At 32.9% G+C, this 26458-nt stretch overlaps 1 protein-coding gene across 1 annotated transcript; it reads right to left on the reverse strand.

Annotated features, from left to right (window-relative positions):
• Positions 1–121: 121 nt before the first annotated feature.
• Positions 122–23974, reverse strand: LOC149483777 (transmembrane protein 64). The gene is made up of 3 exons (XM_089701294.1): positions 23263–23974; positions 8048–8203; positions 122–969 (listed from the first exon to the last, which is right to left on the reverse strand). The coding sequence occupies exons 1-3, from the start codon at positions 23800–23802 to the stop codon at positions 844–846; spliced, it is 822 nt and encodes a 273-aa protein (XP_089557420.1). The 5' UTR covers positions 23803–23974; the 3' UTR covers positions 122–843.
• Positions 23975–26458: the final 2484 nt, after the last annotated feature.

A 26458-nucleotide genomic window follows, 5' to 3' on the forward strand; every position in this document is an offset into this window, starting at 1 on the left:
TTTTCAGGGTCTGATTCGATGTGGTTTAATTGTTATTAAATAAACAAACATAATAATTAATAAATATTTATTAAAAAAAAATTATGAGGCGTGCACTTTTGGATTTTCCAAATTATTTTATCTATAGTCCATCTTCATACCAAATCAGTGATTAGCCAGATTCTATTTACAAATTCCCAGATTATTAAATTATTGGAATATTACTCAATGATAAAACTGAAATATTATTCAACATAAAGACTACGATAATACGGTTACAAGTGGATACATAGCATAACAATCGATGTTCTTCAGATAAGAATATTCAAATCTTCCAAATTTACGATTTTATTGACCCGTTGTGTCAGCCGTATTCGATGGAATAATTTATAGCTAATATTTTCGTTTCGCTTACTACGCAGAATTATTTTCAAACTACGACCGTATTTCTCCTTTCAATGTATGTTGTTTCAATTGGGCCGATTTTAATAGCGATAACTAAGAATAAAATTTATTATTTATCCAGCTTAGTGGCAATTAAGTCTTCGTCTAAAATTCCACACAAATACCAAGATTTTAAACCTTAAAACTGAGACATTAAATCGCACTGTTACTTGCAACTCTGAAACAAACAAAAATTGCACTCACACATCGTAACACATTTGACAGCTGACCAGCAGAACGGCCAAAACTTAAAAAAAAACTAAACGTCAAAAGTGACAGCTGTCATCCGAGCTCCAGCGTTTTCCCGCCACAGACTAAACATAATATCACAGTTCACACATATGTCTCTATCGGGGCGAAGCACCCCGGGGCGCGTCCCTAGCTGTCGGCGCTCTCCACCTCCGAGGTGTGGGCCGTGGGCTAGCTGGACGAGCTACTGGACGTTGACAGCGTGTCCCTGCCGAGCTCGGCCGCCATGATGGCGATCGTGAGCTCCTTCCGCGCTTTCTGCACCACCCACACCATGAGCGTGATACCGATTAGTATCTGAAAATTGGAAGGATGACACGTTAGTTTTAAAACATAAATAGCATCTTAATCTTATGTTTGTTTTACTTTACTTGTATATAAAATACTATAAAAATCAGTCCAGTGTCTTTCAACATTTCTCCTATTTCCTAAACAAGATGTAAAGTGTAAACAAAATAACTTCTCTCAAAAATAATTATATGTATTATGCAGCTTTCATATAAGGTAATAATAATTTAAATATAATAAAAATTCAAATAATTAACACTGTAATAATTTAAAATGGACGACCTACTACAATTAATTTATTATTCCATTTTTATTAGTCCAGAAACATCTAGACTTAACGATGACGCATTACAATTATACAGCAATATTTTTTAATTACGAAATCGTATAGCAGATAGCTTTATCCGTCAATCATCAGTGCAAATCGGTAACAATATCATCAGGGCACGACTGATAAGAGTTATCAGTTGGCAATACGAAGATATATCAAATGCGCATGCGGATACATTTGTACTACAAGACGATAACAACAATGTAAATCAGATTTATATTAAACGAAAGATTAAATTACTAAGAATTCCAAGCCATGTAATAAAAAAGCATGATGAAATACAGCCAAAGATAACGCCTGTGTCGTTAACATTATTCCTATGAAAGGGTGTAAAAATTACTTATCACATTCACACCCTTTTTATCCTTTTTTGATGTTTTGATAATGTTAAGATTAACGACATTCCTACAAAAATATCAACCATGCTCTATGAATATTCTTTCTACATATTTCCACACTCCACCTGCCAGTATTTAATTAATGGTGTACCAGCTTGTGAATGAGGACTTCCTAAGACTCTATAATATTATGGTATTCATAATATAGTCATGCAGTTTAATTAAAGAGCAAGGAAACAAGGAAATTATAGCCTTCGGTTGACAACTGCCAAAGGAGATTTGCCATGTCCGCTATAATTTCTTAAATAAACATAAGTTTGTCTAATTAAATCTAAAGCATAAAACTTTATAGGACATACAAAGTTGAGTATGACCAATTTTTAACGAATCATCGTGACATTTATTTGTATTAAAAGTAAACATGTTTACTTTACTGTACTACAAAAATACGCAGTCGTTCAAAAGGTTTATTGGGTTTCCAAAATTTCAATGCTTATAAAACTGTATGAAAGCAAAGTCGTACGACTGAAATAATCTAGAAACTAGTTATAAATTAAATTAACCGTGGTAATTTACCATCAAGGAAGGACATTAGTACGAAGTATGAACAATTATAATTCCCCACAGTACTCACTACTTTCACAGAACAAAGAAAAATAAGCTTGCGTGTGGTCAACTTCAACATAATAAAAATTAATACCCTAATAAAAACAGTAAAATATTGCCTCTAATTCTGTCCATGGGGGGATGCTTATACCTGTGATTTTAAGTAAATTATAACACTGCTGTTTAATATTATGATTTTCATAAAAATTCGAAATATTTTTGATGCCTAAAAAGAAATAGCGATGTAAATGTAAAATCTATTTCTGACGAACTGAACTCTAGAAATAACTTCGTTAACTACAACTTTATTTTTAGATTTCAATAGTCTTTTTCTATTTTTAACGCTCTATCTTCATTAGTCGAAAAATATTCGATTCATATAGAGAGAAATTCAGCAGAGAGAAATTCCTTTTAGGAAAAGTTTAGTTAAAAAAATAGATCAAACAAGAGTCAAGAACACAAAACATTAAAGTCCCTAAAAATCCTAAAAAAGCAGAAAGAATTTTACGTACATATGTCTAACGTCTGAACCAATTGAGTTTTCCGTTCATACTACATACCTACACATAAACCGTTTGGCCAAATTCAATTGTATACAAAAGGCAAATGCGACAATAAAAAGCAATTGGTGTCAATGTCTTGCATTCAATCAGTGTGCCAGCCACTGTACGTCATTCGTTAAGGTCCTTTTAATGTTATCAAGTGGTTTGTTCTTAGAAAGTTGTTAGTTGGAAAGTCACCTATATATTCTGTTTATCAGACCAAGCAAGTTTTTATAATAACTAGCTGTGCCCCGCGGTTTAACCCACGTAGCTCCGTTTTTGTTAGTCTTAGCGTGATGATATAAAACCCTTAGCCTTCCTCGATAAATGGGCTATCGGCTACGCGCAGACATACAGCGTTCTGCGTTCCGCGTTCTGCGTTCTGCGTTCGTCAGTTCTGCGTTCTGCGTTCTAGCGCACACAGGAGCCGTTCAAGACATTTGCGTTCTATTTCGTGACTCTCCGCACGAGAAACATGTCTCTCGAAAGTTCATCTTCCGAAGATGAAGCCTTGCTTTTGTGGAGTCTAGAGGAGTCAAAAAAAAGTAGAAAATGTTGGGTAGACCCTAACAACACGAAACGAGATGATATGGGAGAATTTAGTATTCTTATCCCTGAGCTAAGAAAGTAAGTCATCCCTGAGCTGCTTCAAGATGAAGAGAGATTTTATATTTATTTTCGAATGCAAATAAATAGCTTCAATGAGTTACATGACTATGTAAAATCTGAAATAGAAAAACAAGATACCAATTGGAGATGACGGACCAGCCATAGCGAGAACGCGAGTTCTTTGTAATTCTGTACAGAGAACGCGAGAACGCAAGCGTTCCGAATGACCGCCGCGGTCTAATTGCGTTCTGTGTGCGCCGGCGCTATAAATCCTTCACATTACAAAGAACGCGGAACGCAGAACGCAGAACGCGGAACGCAGAACGCTCTCTGTCTGCGCGTACCCTAACACTGAAATAATTTTTCAAATCGGACATGCCCCCCTAGTCAAGTGGCTTTCTGTTAGCGTAGCGTTCAATAGAATAGACTACGAATGTATGAGATTGACGTAACCTGTAGATACGTTTATCTACAGCCTACGTCAATCTCATACATTCGTAGTCTATTCTATTGAACGCTACGCTAACAGAAAGCCACTTGACTAGGGGGGCAGTAGTTCCTCAGATTAGCGTGTTCAAACAAACAAACAAACTCTTCAGCTTAATATTAGTATAGATATAGTTAAAAAATAGACACGCTTAAACTCATGCAATTATTAAGTGTAAGTTTGAATGAAATTTGGCCGTTTAACGTGGGCCAAAATCGAGTCTAAAGGTTACATACAAATATACAGGTGAAGCTAACAGAAGCGTGGTAAAAAGGGAGAAGTTTTCATGTACACTTTTAAGATCATGGTCATTTTGGTAGTGTGATAAAAACCGATAAATGAGAGTCAATGACTCGTACGGTTGTACCCATACCTTTTCAGTTGATAAAATATGTTTAGAATTCTCTTGAGTATTAGTTAGTATCTAATACTTAAATACATTATCACCAACGTATTTCTGACTTATAATCTTGTTAATCAATAATTTTATCTGTCATGTCTATATATTTGTATCCCGTAAATTGTAACGATATTTTAGTTTTCCAAATTATATAATACTAGCTTTCCACCCGCAGCTTCGCACGCGAAGTCAAAGAAAAACCCGCATAGTTCCCGTTCCCGTGGGATTTCCGGGATATAACCTATCCTATTTCCCGGGGTAAAAAGTAGCCTATGTCCTTTCTCGGGTATCAAAATATCTCTATACCAAATTTCATGCAAATTGATTCAGTAGTTATGGCGTGATTGAGTAACAGACAGACAGAGTTACTTTCGCATTTATAATATTACTATTAGTATGGATATTGGATAGTCCCTAATATGTATAAAAATAATATTATGTATGTATGTCTATTCATTTCTGCCTATTTTCAACAAGGTACGACTCGATATTAAACTTACGGATACTTTTTCAGTATTATTTAATGTATTTAGCAGACTTAATTATTATTCCAGGGGTTTTTTTTAACATTCATAAGAAATTATTAAAGTTGTAAAGTCCACATGATGTAAAAAATAAAAAAAAATTACAACGTAATTTAATTGTACAAGTAATAAATTCTTTAAATACCAAGATAGAAAAGAAGAGACTCAAGGTTAGTTTTTTAATCGACGTTAAAAACAACGGAGGTTCTTAATTAGTTTCGTTTTTTTTTTATTTTTTATTAAATATTATATTATTATAAAGAATGCCTAAGGAGAGGCTCTCACTACAACAGAAACTACTGGCATCGAATATCCAGGAGAAGAAAATGGGAAGTAAGTATTTGATTTTAAGGCGACCGAAAGAGAAAATACATATTAGAATTTGAGTCTTATTCAGTCTTAATTAATTTGAATTATACATAAAAAGAAGATTACATAAAAAAAAGAAATTAAAAAAAATCTTTAAGTTATAACTTATAATAACAATTTTTAATAACCTTTTTATATTTTGACGTCAATGCAAAAAACAATGAATAATTAAAGATCAAGGATCCATTCCTCGTTAATCGTTATGGCAACAAACAAAAGCAAATAAATAAACTGGTTTCAAGTCTGGTTTCCAAGACAGATCACCTAAAATTAGGATCGGAAATTGGCTTACTCTTAAATGCAGACTGGACTGGCGATTTAAGTTATACACAAAAAGCAATGGACATTAAATTGGAAGAAGCATCTGACGGCGTTAAACGCTGGTCGTATATATTTTATACTATCGCGGTTTATTGACTTAGCTATACTGTGCTGTAAGCAGACGTTTATTAGATGATCCTAGAACCAAGAAACAGTTAGTTATTTTAGTATAGAAATCTAAAGGGAGAACAGAACAGCATGAACTCCTACTGCAAATCACATTACGGGTATGCACCAAATATGTGGATATTTCTATATGCTATTTCACCTCAATTTGACCTTAAATTGTCATATACTACCTATCAAATTGAAATTGTTTATGTAGACAATTGTGAAAGTATTTATAGTTAGTGCAACAGACCAAACCCTAAAGAAAGGCTTCCCCTATCTTCATAATACTAGAGCATAGTTACCTTATCGCTAAGTATTGCAAAGCTTGTATAGGTACAATTCCCTGTTAAATCCAGACTTCACTTGAAATTGAGTTTATTCTAGTAACTGTCAACTCATATCTGGATGAAACAACTATTTAATGGCAGGGTTTATGAGTTGGCCTATAGTTGCAATAACACACCTGCAGATTAGTCAGATTAGATAAATTTTATTGCATTATCGTCTTTATTATTACCTCTAATAAAGAAGCTCCGTTTTTCATGAGCTATTTTATTGTCATAGAAATGGCTGTATGGGTCATCAAATAAGTAATACAAGGAGCCCGTTAACATTCATAACTAAGCGACCTTCTTCGGGTATAGGTATAGGGATAATTGATCTTGTGAAAATAGTGAGCTGATGAAGGATCTTTAGACCACTATTGATATCCGCCGTAATAGTACAGATAAAGATACAGATATCTTTTAATATATAAAATTCTCGTGTGTTTGTAGTTAAACTCCTCCGAAACGGCATAACCGCTTCTCATGAAATTTTGAGTGCATATCGAGTAGGTCTGACAATCGGACAACATCTATTTTTCATACCCCTAAAAGTAAGGCAGAACAATATTTGCCGGGACAACGAGTAATAATATAGAAATCGAGCTTGAAAATTAGGGTTATACTTTCCCGCATTTAATAGCTAGACTATAAATAAGCCTTACCCTCATTTCTTCGTCCTTCAAAATGCTGTATAAATGATGAATATTAATGTATTTACTTCTATACTAATGCGAATTTCTAATTATAACCAAAGAAAACATAGAAATACGGAGTTATCGACGGTTCGAGAGTGGAACTTTCTCAGTTCGAGTGAATCCAAATATAGAATTGCCTTTTGTTTTAAAATAGAAATAGAGCCTGGATTCATTTAACTTCAATTTTATTATTTGCGAGATAAAATAAAATTGAATGGATTAATGTCTGAATTATTTAACGACAAAGCTATTGCTTTACTCTTTCTCACTTAGTATTCGTTTTTTATATCTTTTTACAAACTTTGATAATTTTTAAACTCTTGTGAGGCAGTCAGATCTTCAAGACACTGCTCAATATCAAAATCGGAACCTAATAAACTTATCCAGACTATAAATGCTATTTTGTATTATTTATGTGTCACGTTTCACTTCGCAACGAAGCTGTAGATTGACGTGATTCTATGGAAATTTTACGGTCAGTAAGTGGCAAATATGCAAATCGAGGAAAGGCACTGGCAGAAGCATATTAATAAATAATTAAAGACTTTTTTATCGATTTAAATTCTTTACTAGCCTTGCAACGCGGGTTCATTCCCGTCGTACATGATGTTATATAGCCAACAACCTTCCTCAATAAATGAACTACATATTTAAAATTTATATATTTTTTCAATTCGAATTAGTAGTTCCTGAGATTAGCGCGTTCAAACACTCAACCCTCAAGCATCATATTTGGTATAAATTCTTTATAGTATCAAGTACAGTTCCGTGGTAATACATCCGAGACCATACATTACAAACCAAAGTACCAATAAACGATATTATCTTTCATTAGCACTGCGGTTTAAGCTATTTTCAGCAAACCGCATTACATTGGGAACATTTCGCGGAAATCCGTATGAGAATAGCTTTTTGGGAAATTCTCGACTAAAGGCTTTATTAAGTGAAATTTTATTGTCGTCTCTGTATAACTAGGGCACACTTTGTGAGAATTTTAAACGGTTAAAGATTAATCTTCATACAGTATTGCACAAATTAATCCTATTAAAGTATTAACACTATAGCTTAAGCTTCAGTATCGATCGGAATAGATTTTATTGGCTAAGACCAGACAAAGTAACGTTTTTATTCACCGTATTCTATTTTTGGGCAATAACTTGAGTATGATATGAAGTGAAACCTCGAGGGATGCATTAATATACATTATTTCATATACGAGTAGACAAAGACTGATACAGTCCGTCTGTGATTCTAATGTTACTGTTTATCCATAAGAAATATCATCTTTAATAATAACTTTTCTCAGACTGTTTGTCATTCTGTTTAGTGGGTCTTTAATTCGACGAAAACGCCTGAGCAAACTTTAGTGCGATTTTTGGGTGATAAATGGCAAAGGTTACTTACAACTTATAAAATACAACCCTGTACCTGAAAAGCGAACACCACGTATCCCGTGACGTGCGACTCGTGCAGCACGTCGTGCATCGACCGCAATGTTGAGCCGAGGTACACGTTGATCACTTGCGCCGGGAGCAGACCCAGCAATGTAGCTATGTGGTAGCCGCAGCCGCGGACGTCGCTCACCTGGTGAGGAAAAATAAGGAATATGTATTGAAGAATAATGTAAATATATTTTCTATTCTATTGTGCATTCAAAAATATTGATGTCATGTATAGTTTTGTATAACAGACTATCTATAATTCTAAACAAATTATGGGAGAATCAATTTCATTGGTCAGGTTTGGTTCGATGTCAATAATTAGGCAAAGTAGTGAATTAGATTGTATTAATACTTAAAATACTTTTATTATATATCGGTCGCATTTTTCTTAGAAAATTCATAAGTATTTGTAAACGAAATGTGACTAAATCTGCTACAAATTACTTTCCCCATTAAACTAAGTAGCATTATCTTTATATCGCATATCGTGAAGACGAGGCAACTTTATATACTGTAGTGTTTAGTTTATCTGTTTACCTATGTTATTATAATAATTATTATCTGCATGCAAACACAGCAGAATATTAACATGATCTGTTTCAATCGAAATAAGCGTATCTAAAGATAGCGCAATCTTCGAGATAAAAACAAATCGAGGCAATTAATTACGACAATTTTCAGATAAACCAGATTTTTATGGATGAAACTTTTCAGTCGTGGTAATAAAGACGTTCACTTCATTGGCCGTAAATCTTAGCCTTGTGGCATGGTGCCATGCAATAAACCACCAGGACGGACTGCCAATATTTACTTAATAATGTATTTTTTATGAAATCGTATAAGAAAATAACGTTACTTCTAATTCCTAGATAAACACCTACTGAAAATATAGTTTTCATCGGAAGTAATTTTATACAGCCCACGGATAAATCAATTCGGACAGACACAAAAACAAACAAGGTAATTAAGTATTTCAAAACAGTGTTACGACTTACGACTGAGATTTAAGAAATGTTTACGAACTACAAATTCAATGAATCAACACCATATCCCAGCACTGCAGGAACTTAAATGTTATTTGCCACCAAATAGTTTTCGTTAAAATATATTTTAAGACCCTTTTTGCTTATAATGCAAAATGGTTTCCGAAAACTTTCCACAAATACTTTTCTTGAGTAGTTTAAGGGCTCTGATGCACTCCGCCAAGTTTTGCCTCCGTTTTCACAAGTCAAGGTCTACTTTAAACTTTAAAGCCTACATTCAACGGCACTCATGCTCTTAATAATAGATCAGTTGATGATGCAACTTCTGAGGCTATCTAAAGATACCCTGTAGCATAGTATAAAGAGAGAAGTATGTTATCTTTGAACAAAAGTACATCGCGCCGTTTGTATGTACGCGGAGCGCTTGGCCACGCCCCCGTCCATGTACGTACGCACGCACACAACGCCGCTCGGTTCCTTCTCATGGACTGTACTCGTCCATGAGAAGGAACCGAGCCGTGTTCCTTCTCGGGCCGTGCCATTTCGGTGAGCGGTCGGTGTTTGATTATACAATTATTTGAAATATCAATGTGACAAGTGACAACCTTGCGCCTCGCGAGTTTAGGTACCGTGCGCTCCTAAACGCCGGGAGTTGGCCTACTTCTCTCTTTATACTATGCCTGTAGTGTGCACTCAGCGTGAAATGTTTATAGATTTTGAGATTGTACTCGTATGTGGGTGGTGCAAGACGAAATTTAAATGCGAGTAGTAACTGTAACTCATTTTCCGCTATTTATTGAAACGTCCATGTGCAAAATGTAAACAATTCTAAATTTAATTTGTTTTCCTGTGTTTCAAAAATTGTTCCATCGCCGCGTCGGTTTAAGTTACCAAGATAAAAATAAATTGCGTTTGGTTGATTTCGGCGGTTTATATGTATATTTACTTAATTGTGCAAAATATTTTGCTATTTGTTTGTGTTAAAAAATCAACCATAAAAATATTCTTTCAATTCTTTCTATAACACATTTGTATCAGGACACAACCAAAACATATAATAGCACTTTTATCAGTCATATCATAATGAAGCAATTAATTAGAAATTAAAATCCTACCAATCAAAAACTACCCGCATTACGCAAACATTCCCTACATAGGAAGCAATCAAAGCAGTTAACATACCATCAAACTCGCGGTATCAAAACGCAAATATTTATAAACGTGATGCTTGTCCAATGGAAATGTCCAATATAACGCGGGTACACAAATAAAATGTTTATTTTACATCACTGCATACCGACCGACTCGTATAACGTACGTATGTTAAAAATACCGGACCAGTTTGTTTACTGCATTGATATCGAGTCTGTTTTGAACTGAGTTAAAAATGGACACTTAAATATCTGTACAGAAACACTAAAATCAGTGGACTTTCCGAAATAATACGGTAATAAACATATTCGTTATCTAATCCAAGGTTCAGTAATTGGACTTTAATTAAGATGAAAATAAATTCAATGAACTAAGTGGGACAGTAATTATATGTACTTAAAAGGAAAAAAAATCTAGCGCAATTTTAGCTTGAAGTGACCGCAGCATGTTTCTTGCATTTACTGTATCACGATTCACGACCGTACATACATCAAATTAATTTGTAAGTAAAAATATAATATACTAAATACAAAAATAAATAATTCATTCCTTTTTAAATTGTTAAACATAGTTTCAAGTTTTGATTTATTTTATAATAAAAACCTTAGAATAACTTCTACCGTCTTGTAACATAGCGCACACCAGCCAGTTTCTTTCTATAATCCTAACCGTAAGGCATCATTAGAGATCCAAATCAAAACAAGACAAACACGTCTTCAGTCCAGTCCCAGTGACACAATTGGGCATTACCGTCGAATCGCACAAACAAGGCCCCCGGGACGATTTAGGCAACCTATTTACGAAACCATGACCCACTTGCCTCTACGGGTATCGTACAATCTCTGGCGCCAACAACGCTCAGACAATGCTAAATGAGCGACCGATAACGTTGTTTCACGTGCGAACTTTTTCTTGTTGACGCAGTGCATTGCAGTTCAGAATGATATAGGTACCCAATCATATTATAAGCAAAAAGGTGATTAGGTTACCAACACAACATTCGATCTCAAAAAACGGCGCTCTAACGCACATACGATTAGACGTTAAAGTTATTTATCGTGAGGGAAAAAGGGAAGTATGTAGCTAATTAGCCACATTTCAACGTGCAACTCCCGAAGTGCTAATGTCCTATCTACTTCTTTATACTCACTATACAATTGTGTACTTTTATCATTTTGAACTACGTATCTATGGATCTACACTCTACAGTCACCTATACAATAGTGATGAATAGTGCTTTTGTATAATTTAAGACATGGCTTTTGTCTGCGCGTGCTATTTTTATTTCTTTGTAATATGTACTGTCCTATCTACATTTTTTTGTGTTACTACAATAACATATGGATCGCGTAAGTACCCAAAAATAACTATACTTCGGTATAGGACTTCGGACTACGATAATCGCGATGATTAAGATTATAATTAACTAATATGGTGAAAATACCGTCAAAATCATTACATAGGTAATAATAAATACCATAAAACAACAATAATTAGACACATCACAAAACTTATGATATTTTAACAACCATATCCTTTTAGAAGCCTTATCATCCAACTTCGTTCAATCAAATATTTTCAAATAATCCAATCAAATATTTTCAAGTAACCTAACCAAATATTTTATTCCGTTGCCACGCCACTTGCGCCTGAGCATTATCAATCGTGCCTACATATAATTTAGTTATATTGACACATTTATTAGCTGACACTAATATTAGGGGACTGTAACTGGTGTCATAATGTCACGAGGATATAATACATATTATGTACATGCTTGTTTATTACCAGAGGATAAAATTGTTAACGCAAAATATTTAGTGGACATTGATTTATAGATTTATCATTATTGTTTTCTATTGCTTCTATTTAGTCTTGGATCTAGAGAAAGTGTAGGAAACTTTCTCAATAATAACAATTGCTCAATATAATAAGAATTTACTTGAAGCAATTTAGTGGCATACAAAGTATAAATAAAAAAGAAAATAAAAATACATACGCAAATAGAACTTTTCCTTTTCTGAAGTCGGTTATAGAGGTTTTAATATATTTTCTATTTCAATGTTACATATTTTAAAAATTTATAAGTTTTAAAAATATAACGGTCGGGCTCGATAAATCTATTTAGCTGAATCATAAACTTCAGTTTTACATAAATATCAACGTGATGAAGTATCGCATGTTTAACACACTTTTATTAGCTTCACTTGTATGTTAGTATGTCTGTATGTAACCAATTTCTTTAGACATTTTGACCTACTTTAAACGGACAGATTAAATTCAAACTTTGTACACTTAGTTAACTATAAAAGAACACAATAATTTTATAAAATCATCATAATAAAGCGTTTTTACTTTTTCCTTTTTTAAACTATATTATTACCTATTGTTTATGGAAATTTCTCCAGGTATAATTACTAGGAAATAACAACATGACTCTCATAAGTATGTATTTGTAACCTCTTCAATTTTTTTATCTCTTTATAACTATACGTACAACTTTCCAACAACACTAAACACCACCCACTCTATACGTACTCAGGTTTTTAATAGTCCCTCTGCATTTGCATCCAAATTATTGAGCTCATCAGCATTTCTTCTACTCAAGTTTTGCATAATGATGCACTCAACACCACTCACAAAAGGTTCGTAGCTAATTAAAGCAATGTCTACACCGTGTCCAATTTACTGAAGTGTCATAGACTCGAGAGTTATATAAAAATACATTGTTTATTGTTATGAATAAATTAGCAGAAATACTATTTTAACAATAATTATATATGAATGATATTTATTATGTAGGTACTACTCTACTATCTAATCCACTATGTTTTAGTGAAACAAAATCTTAATCTTAATACTATTATAAAGGCGAAAGTTTGTAAGTATGGATGTATGGATGTTTGTTACTCTTTCACGTAAAAACTACTGAACCGATTACAATGAAATTTAGCACACATATAGAGGGTAACTTGGATTAACACATAGGATAAGTTTTATCCCGGAAATCCCACGGGAACGGGAACTATGTGGGTTTTCCTTTGAAAACGCGGGCGAAGCCGCGGGCGGAAATCTAGTAACTTATAAATATAATAAAAATCGAAACTCGCATTAAATAGAACGTTATTACATTTCATATTTATTTATATTAAAAGACATAGGAAAACAGGTATTACATTGTCTAGTAAAAACATGCATCACTGCTGATTATCATTTTTATTTTTTAGTTTTACCTAACTACTAATTATTATAATTTGATTTATTGCATAAATTAGGTACGTACGTACTACGTACATTGTTATTTTCTCGTATTCCGAAAAAGGGAAGTTCCCTTTTGGCACACCGTATTACTTATTTTTTTCGTGGGGGGATTCCCGCTATCTCAGTAGTACTTAATACGCTTTGATTAAATATTTTAATTAATCTGTATTCGTTAATAGATAAGTCGTTTTTGGACTTTGGATTTTCAGAGATTTGGGAACTATTGTCATCCCCATTATTTTAACTCATCAGTATTGATATAGTCCATTGAATGAGTCCCTCCAAGGGGGGTCTAGAGTGCGTGAGTTAGTAACGTAAGATGTTTCTTCGGAAACATGTCAAGAGTCCCTAGGTAATAAACATACTAAAACCCCGGGCCACTAGGAGGAGCCCCGGAGTGGGGGAGGGGGGAAATGGGTCCATTTTTTCATTTTTCGCTTAAATCTCAAAAACGGTACATGTTAGAGAAAAACTTTCAAGGAAAAGTTGAAAGGCCATAAAATTATCTACAAGTTGTACCTGAATCATTTTTTCCTATATCCTACCGTTTCTGAGTTATACGCAGTAAAACATGATTTTGGCTCAAACAATTTCCACATCAATCGATCAAAAAATATTTCTTACTTCCAAAAAACTCAAATGTGCAACTTGTGACCAGTACTGATAGATTGCTCTTAATTAGGTCTATAATTGGTAAAATAAACACATTCCTCCATGGAAGCCTTTAGGAGGAATCGATTGTCAAAATATTATATTAGGGCAGTTTGAGTTACTGAACTTGATCTTTTTATTTTTTTCTTCCAAAAAACTCAAAAGTGCAACTTGTGACCGGTACAGATAGATTGCTCATAATTAGGTCTATCATTGCTAAAACTACCAGATTCCACCACGGAGGCGTTTACGGGGAATTGAATTTTATCAGGGTAGTTACGATACATGAACTTTTTATTTTTTTTCTTCCAAAAAGCTCAAAAGTGCAACTTGTGACCGGTACAGATAGATTGCTCATAATTAGGTCTATCATTGATAAAAATACCAGATTCCACCATGGAGGCGTTTACGGGGAATTGAATTTTATTAGGGTAGTTAGTTAAAAAGTTCATGTATCGTAACTACCCTAATAAAATTCAATACCTCCTAAACGCCTCCATGGTGGAATCTGGTTTTTTTATCAATGATAGACCTAATTATGAGCAATCTATCGGCACCGGTCACAAGTTTCACTTTTGAGTTTTTTTGGAAGAAAAAAAATAAAAAGTTCAAGTATCGTATCTACCCTAATAAAATTCAATTCCCCGTAAACGCCTCCGTGGTGGAATCTAGTATTTTTATCAATGATAGACCTTAATATGAGCAATCTATCTGTACCGGTCACAAGTTGCACTTTTTAGTTTTTTGGAAGAAAAAAATAAAAAGATCAAGTTCAGTAACTCAAACTACCCTAATATAGTATTTTGACAATCGATTCCTCCTAAAGGCTTCCATGGAGGAATGTGTTTATTTTACCAATTATAGACCTAATTAAGAGCAATCTAACAGTACCGGTCACAAGTTGCACTTTTGAGTTTTTTGGAAGAAAAAAATAAAAAGATCAAGTTCAGTAACTCAAACTACCCTAATATAGTATTTTGACAATCGATTCCTCCTAAAGGCTTCCATGGAGGAATGTGTTTATTTTACCAATTATAGACCTAATTAAGAGCAATCTATCAGTATCGGTCACAAGTTGCACTTTTGAGTTTTTTTGGAGAAAAAAAAATAAAAAGTTCAAGTATCGTAACTACCCTAATAAAATTCAATTCCCCGTAAACGCCTCCGTGGTGGAATCTGGTATTTTTATCAATGATAGACCCAATTATGAGCAATTTATATGTACCGGTCACAAGTTGCACTTTTGAGTTTTTTGGAAGAAAAAAATAAAAAGATCAAGTTCAGTAACTCAAACTACCATAATATAATATTTTGACAATCGATTCCTCCTAAAGGCTTCCATGGAGGATTGTGTTTATTTTACCAATTATAGACCTAATTAAGAGCAATCTATCAGTACCGGTCACAAGTTGCACATTTGAGTTTTTTGGAAGAAAGAAATATTTTTGATCGATTGATGTGGAAATTGTTTGAGCCAAAATCATGTTTTACTGCGTATAACTCAGAAACGGTAGGATATAGGAAAAAATGATTCAGGTGCAACTTGTAGATAATTTTATGGCCTTTCAACTTTTCCTTGAAAGTTTTTCTCTAACATGTACCGTTTTTGAGATTTAAGCGAAAAATGAAAAAATGGACCCATTTCCCCCCTCCCCCCAGTCCGGGGCTCCTCCTAGTGGCCCGGGGTTTTAGTATGCTTATTACCTAGGGACTCTTGACATGTTTCCGAAGAAACATCTTACGTTACTAACTCACGCACTCTAGAACTTTTTATTCAATGGACTAATAAGCGTTAGACCTTTCTCTTTTATGCGTTTGATACGATTTTATATACTTGTTTATGTATTATAATGCAGATTTGTTGAATATATGTTTCATCGCGATAGTTGCAATCTCAAAAGAAGCCATATCACAGGTCACAAATATGGGCGACATAAAATATGCACTCCCTATTCCATCACCCTAAATTCATTGTAAACATTTATTTAACGTCGTTTAATCAACACGTCACACAGTTGATAACGTATGTCCAAAAGTTTTCGACAGAGGAACAATACCACTCAATAAATGTTTACCATGAATATGAGGCTTTGACTGCAGTATGTTAAAAATGACAGCCTATATCGCGATCAACTGCACACCTAACCACCAAAGTTCTTCATAATTCAAGGCAATTGGCCCTATCATCAGTTGTTTGTTTTACAATCAATCACCCTTCGTTCCTCGTTCATCATACCTAATTTAAACGTTAAGGGGCCTGCGAACAACAAACGTTGGACAATTACACGGTACATTAATGGCAGGAAAATGCCAGACAATAATCTAAGACATGCGCTCATAAAACTCTGACGCAAACCAGTGTTTATATATGACATACTCTTAAGTTAACTATATTATTTGTAGCCTGCACCTGCAAGTTAATCAAGGAAATACAGAGAATGGTTAAAATATAGTAATATACGCCACTTGTTTCATTGGTTGTTTCCGTGAGAAATTGTTGACTAGGAATTACGATCCTGGAAATGGGCCTCTTTCTAAATAGACGCTTATATTCCAAACGCACTAAAAAGTACGCGAGACTAGACCACTTCCTTACTATGTATTTCGATGTCTCTGCTGCCTGCATAATTTTGATCTATGCATGTATTACTAAGGCATTTACAATGACATTGTCCATTACATTACACATGCATATAACATATTATTCGTAGCATTCGACATTAGGACATTCCTTGACCTAAACCAAAACCTTGGTAGCGCCTTAGCCAAAACGCGGTAATTCGCAACCAAAACTAAAAATGCCGTTATCTCTCCCTAGTGATAGCATCGCCAGTCGTGACATGAATCGTTCCGTATAAATAATCTGACTATCGCTGTACAAATAACAACTAACCTTGGCCTTGAATATGATGAATAGTGTTGAAGGATAAATATCCTTGATAAAGGTGCACGGTAGTTTTGAGACTTCCTTTTATTTGCATTAAAAGTTTCAACTGATGATTGGGTAGTATATGAGGCCTGTGAAGGCTTGCGTGGAAGACCCGACAATGATTCCAATAAACATTTATTTAAGAACAAGCCTGTATATAGTAACGTAAAACCTAATAAGAAACCAACGGTAGCTACATTACTAACCAATAAGAAACCACAACCACTTAGAACCAATAATGAAAACTATAAAGATGATAGATGAATAGCAGATATAGGTCGAGATATAGGTATATAACATTTAAGAAAACCATTCAATTTTAAAACAAGCGTGGTGAAAGAGGCACTTAATGGTAACAACGAACTAGCGAATGACAGAGAAAGCTGCAAATTGCTCCCATGACAGATAAATAGATTGCGATGATGGATGACATGATTACTATGCAATATCGATGTTATGAGGTTATGTTTTGCGTCCCATATTCTGTTGCCTTGTCATTGCATTAATAACATTTTATATGGGGCAAACGTGCAAGTCATCTAGCAAGGGAATTAAACATTATCACTGACAACCCCTGAAGTATTTTGTTGAACCCCTGAAGTTTTCTAGCATGTGTTTGTATAAATTCTGTTCTTTATTGGCGATATCAATTAGTTCGAAAACCTTGAATGAGGAAGTCGATTCCAAAGCTGAGATAACTACATCTCCTACATAGCAACAATATTGGATCACCACAATTACATGGAACTTGAAAATATATTATCAGATTGCAAAGGCCTATCTTTCAATATCAGCAGGTTCAAAAATAATCTGTTGCGATTATATAGAATCGTAGATAGATATAATACCTAGTATAAATTTGATCCTTTACTCGGTATTCTATCTTATCCGGTTATTATATGTATTATTATTTATTAGTCACTATATAGTATCATATGCGGTATGTGTACATCAAATAATTTTTATCTTGTCAATGTGAGGAAATACATAATATATAATATCGTACATATTATATGAGTAAATTAAAAACAATATTGGTATAGAGTCTAGACTTTAGAGGCACAAGCATGTTGATTTGTATGGAATCGGATGTGTCAGTATTCACTAAATAATGAACCCTAAATAATGTACACATTATGCTCGCATAATTCTAAAACTTATTTTAAACAAAATTGGATACAGTTTCAACATCTATTCGTATGTTTACGAAGAAATATGAAACAATATAGGTAATTCATGGGAGGAGGTATTCGAATATGCTCAACAAGGATTTAACAGTGTCTGTAAATGGCTTCAATACAATATCCTGACGTTAAACGTCACAAAAACCAAATATATGGCCTTTGCTCATAGATCTAAACAACTTCCATCAACATCTTTTACTATTACAGCCCACACATGTTCTTCAACTCTCCCAAATTGTCAATGTCCGTCACTCGAGAGGGCTGAAACAATTAAGTATCTTGGCATAACCGTTGATCAGTTACTATCATTCAAACCACATATAAACATACTCGTGAGCCGATTGCGTAAGTTAATTTTCATTTTTAAGGGTATAAGGCACATTGGTGATCAACAAGTGATCAAAATGGTATACTTCGCTTTAGGTAGTTCTATAATAAATTATTGCATCACATCTTGGGGCGGTAGTGCAAAAACTTACCTGTTGGAAATTGAGCGAGCTCAGCGCTCAATTCTCAAAGTCGGGGCTGGTCTTCCATACCGTTTCCCTACTACCGAGCTGTATAAAACGTGGGACGTATTGACTGTTAGACAATCGTTTATACTTCAAACTATAATAAAACAGCATACTCAACTAGATTTTGACGAAAACCTGCAGTTTAGCCAACGCCGTAAAGATAAAATATGCCCGACCTCACAATTCAAAAGTTTTCATTCGCACAAATTTTTCTGCTTCATGGGACCTTTCCTTTATAACCAATTAAATAAAACGTTAAACATATATCCCCAAAATAAATATAAATGTAAATCAACTGTAACTAATTATTTAAAATCCCTAGACTACCAACAAACTGAAGATCTTTTAATTACCAAAACCTAACTTTTCTCTTCCACACTGTGCATGCATCCTTCTGTGCATGACACACACAAACACACATACGCAAATATCCACGCTTAGACGCACACACATACATACATGCGGACACTTAAACACACACGCTGACACACACAGGCACACACACATACAAACTTACATATACACGCGCACAAATACATACAAACACACACACGCAGACACAACATTCACTAACACACTGGTCACGCATAGGTCTACTTATAAGTATTAGTATTAAGTTCTGTTTTTCATTTTTTGTATTCTCTTCTCATTATTTAGTCCTAGAAACTATAAGTGTATTTACTAGTACTATCCGCGAGGGGGGCTAGTGATCTGTACTACAGGTCTATCACAGACCTATTTCAGACACTAGTCCTTCACAACGAAAATGCTACATACTTACATATTTAGTTCGTTTGTAATAGTTTTAAGTTGTGAAGGCAAATAAATGAACTTTTTATTTTATTTATTTTTTTATTTTAATAGGATTCAGCATAAACACATGCGCAGAGTCTTAAAGTATTAATCCTATGTCCCCTTAGGGGTAAATGTTTTTCATATTATGTAACCGTTTTATGTTTAAGTAGGTGATGCATCTCCAATGTTAGACTGATACATAAAACACACTATTGATAATAAGTAATGACTATTCATAATAGTGTAGTACAGGCAAGTGCCTGAGCCAGTAATTATCGTGTGTAAATGGAGGTTGCGATCTTCAAGTGTATTAGTGTAAGAATAAGCAATCTTGAACACAGCAATAGGAATTCTAGAAATTAAAGATTTTTACGGATTTTGAATGCGATTTATTCATTACATTATTTATCCCGACGATCTCCTGGACATAATATACGTTCACAGGGAGACTGGACTTTAATTTGTTCTTTAATTTTTGACTGTATAATACGCGTAAAATAAAACAATAAAATAGGAATAATCTACCAATATAGCAACATTGTATTGTTCAAGTGTGGGTATTTGTATACGTACGTGTGAGTATAATTAAAGCCTTTTATTAGTGCGGCATTGCGTGCTTATAACAGTGCAAGCATATAATTTTAATGCTAATTTCTTTCCCCGAAGAGTTATATGCATTTCTACAAGGTTGCGGCGCTGTATATTTCTGTTCCAATTGGATTAAATGTTTTGTTTGAAACCAGTAGGTATAATACGTAATCCTTTTAGCGCTTGAGTTCATAAAAAGGGGGATTAGGTGTATTGGTATTTATGTTACCTACATAAAAAAATACACTTAAGTTCCTTTGACGTCAAGCACGAAAGAAGAAAGAAAAGAAATTTATTGCCAAAAACATTACATAATAAATTTATCTTTAAATTAAATGAAAGCAAATGTACACAGCCTCAGCAAAATGCTGCACGATAACAGCGCTGATTTACAGGCTGTACCGATGATTGAGGTTCGTCTTAATATTATAAAAATTGAAATGTACTTAAAATAAATAATATGTTTAACTTTAAAATTATAAAATACGTAATTACGTCATACAATTTATGTATTGTACAATTAAATAATAATAATTTCGAAATTTATTTTCCTATTAATAAACTAAGTACTTCAAAACACAATAAAATCCTTTCCATCTTTGTTTCCTCAATCAAACAACAAAGATGAATTTCAATAAAATCAGTAGCTTATCAACAATACGACAGAATGTTTATAACAACAACACTGATTGCCATATGCATCAGTGAGCTTAATTACAACAAGCATTTACAACGCCCCATTTAAACTGATCAAGTAATTAACCTCTGCTACAATTACTCATTTACTCGTGTCAATTATAAACTCGAATTATTCTTTGTAATTCCCAAATCTTTAATTAAAAAAACCCACGACTTGTTTAATAATAAAATATCATCTATACTAATCTATACTAATACTAGCGGCCCGCCCCGGCTTCGCCCGTGGTACATATGAAAAATAGATGTTGGCCGATTCTCAGACTTACCCGATATGCACAGAAAATTTCATGAGAATCGGTCCACCCGTTTCGGAGGAGTATGCAGACTAACATTGTGACACGAGAATTTTATATATAAGATTATAAAGCTGAAGAGTTTGTTTGTTTGTTTGAACGCGCTAATCTCGGGAACTACTGGTCCGATTTGAAAGATTCTTTCGGTGTTAGATTCCTCATTTATCGGGGAAGGCTATAGGGTATATATCATCACGCTACGACCAACAGGAGCGGAGCCACGGGGGTGAAACCGCGCGGAGCAGCTAGTGTTAAATAAATTGCATACGAAATCAATATTGATACTGGTAAATGTTCACATTTATAATGTTTACCCTAAAATACATTTTAAGGGTAAACATTATAAACACACATTTCCCATTTTACTTTGATTTAACCTTTTGAAAGTACATAGTATTTTTTTACTGACATTTATAATTTTATTGAATATATATTCAATAAATAATATTCCTCAATATTCTTATGTACAATATTCAGTACCTAACTAGTAAATGTGGATGGCTTAAGGAAAACTCATATTAAAATATGTATTTCTTATATAATTTATAATTATTATATGTATGAAGTATGTTTAAACATGCAAAAAGTAATATTAATTACTAGCTATCCACCCATGTAGTCAGAGGAAATTCCCATTGAAAAAAATGTTTCAATGCAGTAGAAAGTAGTCTGTCTCACTTTGGTCTCTTGACTATCGTCTGACACAAAAAATACATTAAAGAATCACTCTATTACAACATGAAAGAATGACAAACAAACAAACTTTCCTTTCATAATCTTAGTAAATATTGCCTTGGGAATAGTAAAAATTTTATGAAGATGTTATATTTTATCTTTTGTAAACAATATGATGATTAATAATAACAAATGTAACAATGTTAAAGATTTTATCTTGCGTTTTATAACATACATATATTTATATATGTTGAACAATATTTATTTTGTCTGTTAATGATGCAACAAAAATCTGTTACTAATTATAACTCTTATTAATTGATAAATGTGAATATTGAATAATAAATATATAAATTAAATGTTCATAAGTAAATAAACTTTAACAACAATGCAAAACTGTCTGACATTGCCTTATTCATTTTAAATAATAAAATAATAAATAAATATAAGATGCCCATTTCCATTTAAGATAATAATATGTCCTATAAAGAGATTCTTTTGTAAGAAAAATTATAGAAATTGAAATTACAGAACCAAGTTATACTCAAATCCTTTTAAAACCATGACATAAGAAAAATCTTTTTATAAAAGAAATCTCATTGTTAATTCAAAATTTTGTCAATAATTGCCTGTAAAAATTTTATGTTTATCCTCAAAAGCAAACATATTATTTTTATCAAATCTCTGATTTGTTCCCAAAAACTGGTAATAAATCAAACAGATAATCTTATAAGAAACACTATCAGTTTGAAGATTTTTTTGATTGATGTGAAACTTTAATAATGCTATGAAATCATTTGGTTTTAAATATTTATCATATTCATGCATTCATCTTTATTATTATTATTAAAATAATAGGAAGAAATAAGGAGCTATAAATGCTATGAATTCCATTGGTTTAAGTGAGTCCTGTAAATATAAAGTAAAGTTATACAAGACTAATATCTAATAAAAAGGTAGTCAGAAGTTAGATTAGAGATAGGTAATAAATAAGATAATAATAAACTTAATATAAAATGGGGATTATTTCATTTTCACATTAAACAATGTACAAGAGTACAAAACAATAAAAGATTGTCCAATAGATAATAATATTGAGGCCTTTTAAAGGTCATTAAATAATTCAATTACTTATCAAGCACTATTAGAGTGATATAAATTGGATTAAAATAGACACTAGTAATCAAATGCTTATTATAAATGTATATATGCATTATAATAACATTATAATATTGTAAATATTTTCACATGCCATTTAAATTTTAACACTTCATTCTGTGCTTTGTATTTGTTATCCCTAAGTCAATATGAAGATTCCTTTTGAGCCAAAAATAACAATAACAGTGGCAATAATAGTGTCACTACGATTTTTATAGCACACGCAATTAAAGCGACTTGTTTATCATTTTACAATCAATGTAGTGTTACGTACGCACATATTTGCGTTTAAAAACAATAGAGTATCAAAGTACTTACAGCGAATATCGTGTTCTGCAACCCAAATGGTATGGGCGTTAATCTCGCGAAAAACACGATCTTGAACGCTTGAGGACCTGAGATCACTTTGAGGAGAGCCCTCGCTGTATCGGACTTCAACAGTCGATCGAGAGGCAGATATGCTCTCAACATTTTGAGAGTAAAATGCGCCACGGCTACTCCGAAATTTGCACTCACTACGACGGTTCCTAAACCTTTCACGATACCGAACAAATAACCACTTGTTATTATCAACACTAAATATCCAATAGTCACTGGAAAACTAACTATTAAAAACAATCCCATAAATAGAAGGAATATTATTCTCGGATCCTGCGCGTCCACCCAATATAAAATTGTCTTTAAATACTCTTTGAAGAAGTATAATATTAAAACTAAACATGTTAATAGTATAATCGAAATAACAATGTTAACCAAGTAACTGTATGTTGTTCTATTATTTATTTTAGCCCAGAAACTTTTCTTTCGCGTTACCGCTGTCGGGTCGGCTTGGCCGTCTTCAATATTCACGATTTCCATTTTGAGCACGTTGTTCTATGATAATACTATGTTATTTATTTCATGAAGCACGTAAGGACAGCGAATAAAATAGAATATCATTCGCCATGGCCTAGTTTCACCACTGTTTATTTCAGCACGGGATAAAAATTTGAGATCGACCGTGAGCGTAACGTCCTCTGCCAACTCCGAGAATAATATTGAATAAAACGGGTTGACAGTTGACACTTGACAGATAACAAATCGACAATATATAACGTCAAATGTATGTTTTGACATCCTTGCCCCGTTTTCCAATTACAGCACTAGAGCGCATTGTGTGGCATAATGCTTAAGGTTGAATGTTCCAACTACAGCAACGCTTCGCACAATCGAGCACTAGAAAAAGTAATGCGCGTGAATTGATGCGTGCAATCGATTTATCGTTAGTAATTATTAATTGTTGGAAAAAATTTTAAAGCTTTCGTTTCATTGTAGTTTTTTCGAAATAATCAAAGTTAATTCAAATTGTGTTAAAAAAATAAATATAAGTATGGATGAAGGTACAAACATTGAAAAAAATGTTAATGAAATAATCAAAATCCAAATTACTTAAAATAACCGTAAATATTTTTCAAAATTATTATCTATATAGGTCTACCAGAATCTGATGGCATATTTATATTTAAGAAATAAAAGATTTTTATGTGGCAACTTATTTGACAACTATCAAATTGGATGTCAAATTATTTGTCTTTTTTGCAGTTGATGAATAATTTTTAGGATTTTGTCTAAAAAATCTTCGAAAATTTCGAAAAAGCCGCTGCGATCACAAGCAAGAGGTGTTGTTTATAATGTGTATAGAAAAACATTCGATGAAGAAGGGTCAAACAAATCACAATTTTCAATTTTGAAGATTTTATTGGTAAATTGGACTTACCCGTTTTGATACTATAAATAAAAAAATATTATATGTAGGTAACTATAATATTGTTTGTTGATTAGAATATAATTTTATGAAAACTTATTACAGGAGTTTCCAATACGGCTATTCGTCAAGTCCAAGCTGTCCAAGTCAATTTTATAATGTGTGTCTGTTAATACTTACGAAAATAAATATAATTTTATTTTATTTTATAAAAAATTATAATATATATAAGCAGTTTTGATCTACATTATCATTATATCGATATTTTCACATGGCATACTGGTAATGAATATACAAATATAGGTATGTGTAAATAATAATATGTATTTATACCTGTATAAAAGTAATATGTATAATTGTATATTATACATGTAAGTATGTACCTACATAATATTAAGTGGATATCTCATTATTAAGTACAGTATTGTCCACTTATGTAATGTGAGTAATGATATTGAGGACAAAATAAAAAATAAGCAGTATCAAGATCGTTCAGTCCATTTTCCCTAGGGTTGCACACTCAAAATTTTGATTTCCCTAATTGCCATCAGATTCTGGATTCCAGAATCTGATGGCAATTAGGGAAATCAAAATTTTGAGTGTGCAACCCTAGGGAAAATGGACTGAACGATTTTGATACTGCGTATTTTTATTTTGTCCTCAATATCATTAGTCACATTAAACAAGTGGATAATACTGTATTTAATAATGAGATATCCACGTAATATTATGTAGGTACTTATTACATGTATAATATACATATTACTTTTCTAAAGGTAATACATAATATTATGTATTTACACATACCTATATATTTTGAATATATGTATATCATTATGGCATGTGAAAATATGGATGTAATGATAATGCAGATCAAAACTTATTTACTATATTAATTAACGATTGTTTATAATTTTTTATAAAATAAAACAATAATAAAATAAAATCATGTTTATTTTCGTAAGTATTAACACATTATAAAATTGACTTGTACACCTTGGACTTGACAAATAGCCAAGAATGGATACTCCTGCAATAAGTTTTCATAAAATTATATTTTAATCAACAAACAAAATTATAGTTACTATTTATAACATTTTTAATTTAAAGTATCAAAACTGTAAGTCCAACTTAGCAATAAAATCTTTCACGCGCTTTAAAATTGAAAATTGTGATGTGTTTGACCCTTCTTCATCGAATGTTTTTCTATACACATTGTAAACAACACCTCTTGCTTGTGGACGCAGCGGTGTTATCGACATTTCGAAGATTTTGAAGACAAAATCCTAAAAATTAATCATCAACACAATAATTTGACAACCAATTTGATAGTTGTCAAATAAAGTTGCCACATGAAAATCTTTTATTTTTAAAATATAAATATGCCATCAGATTCTGGTAGACCTATACCTATACCACTTTATTTACACATTAATGAGGTTATTGCTAACTCTATGAATATTTATTTTTTCAACACTGAACTTAGCGCAACCTGCTGGTGCGTTTCATGTTCCAATTAAGCATCAGCATAATTCGGCATTGTGCGGCACTGAGTCGCATTATGCTCTGTAATTGGAAAACGGGGAGAGTTATGCCCAAAAATACCTATAAAATGTGCACATTATTTTAAAGGAAAAGCAATTCAAATGTTATAATATTTGTGTGGATGAAAAGGAAAATCAAGTTAAAATCAATAGGTATTACGCGACAAATTAGCATAATTATAGGATTATCCAACTAATAAAGCCCAAAAAAGAATACCAAACTAGT

Source organism: Colias philodice, chromosome 12, assembly GCF_061535455.1.
Source record: "Colias philodice isolate Cphi_HAF_F1 chromosome 12, ilColPhil1 Martin Lab GWU primary, whole genome shotgun sequence".
Taxonomy (NCBI): Eukaryota; Metazoa; Arthropoda; class Insecta; order Lepidoptera; family Pieridae; genus Colias; species Colias philodice.

Bases quoted from the DNA above. Each gene is read 5' to 3' on its own strand.
- LOC149483777 (XM_089701294.1), bottom strand. From the start codon at position 23,802: ATGGAAATCGTGAATATTGAAGACGGCCAAGCCGACCCGACAGCGGTA. The intron at 8,204-23,262 runs GTAAGTACTTTG...TTTCCTCACCAG, and splicing joins TGCAGAACACGATATTCGCT to GTGAGCGACGTCCGCGGCTG. The intron at 970-8,047 runs GTACAGGGTTGT...TCCAATTTTCAG, and splicing joins ACGTGGTGTTCGCTTTTCAG to ATACTAATCGGTATCACGCT.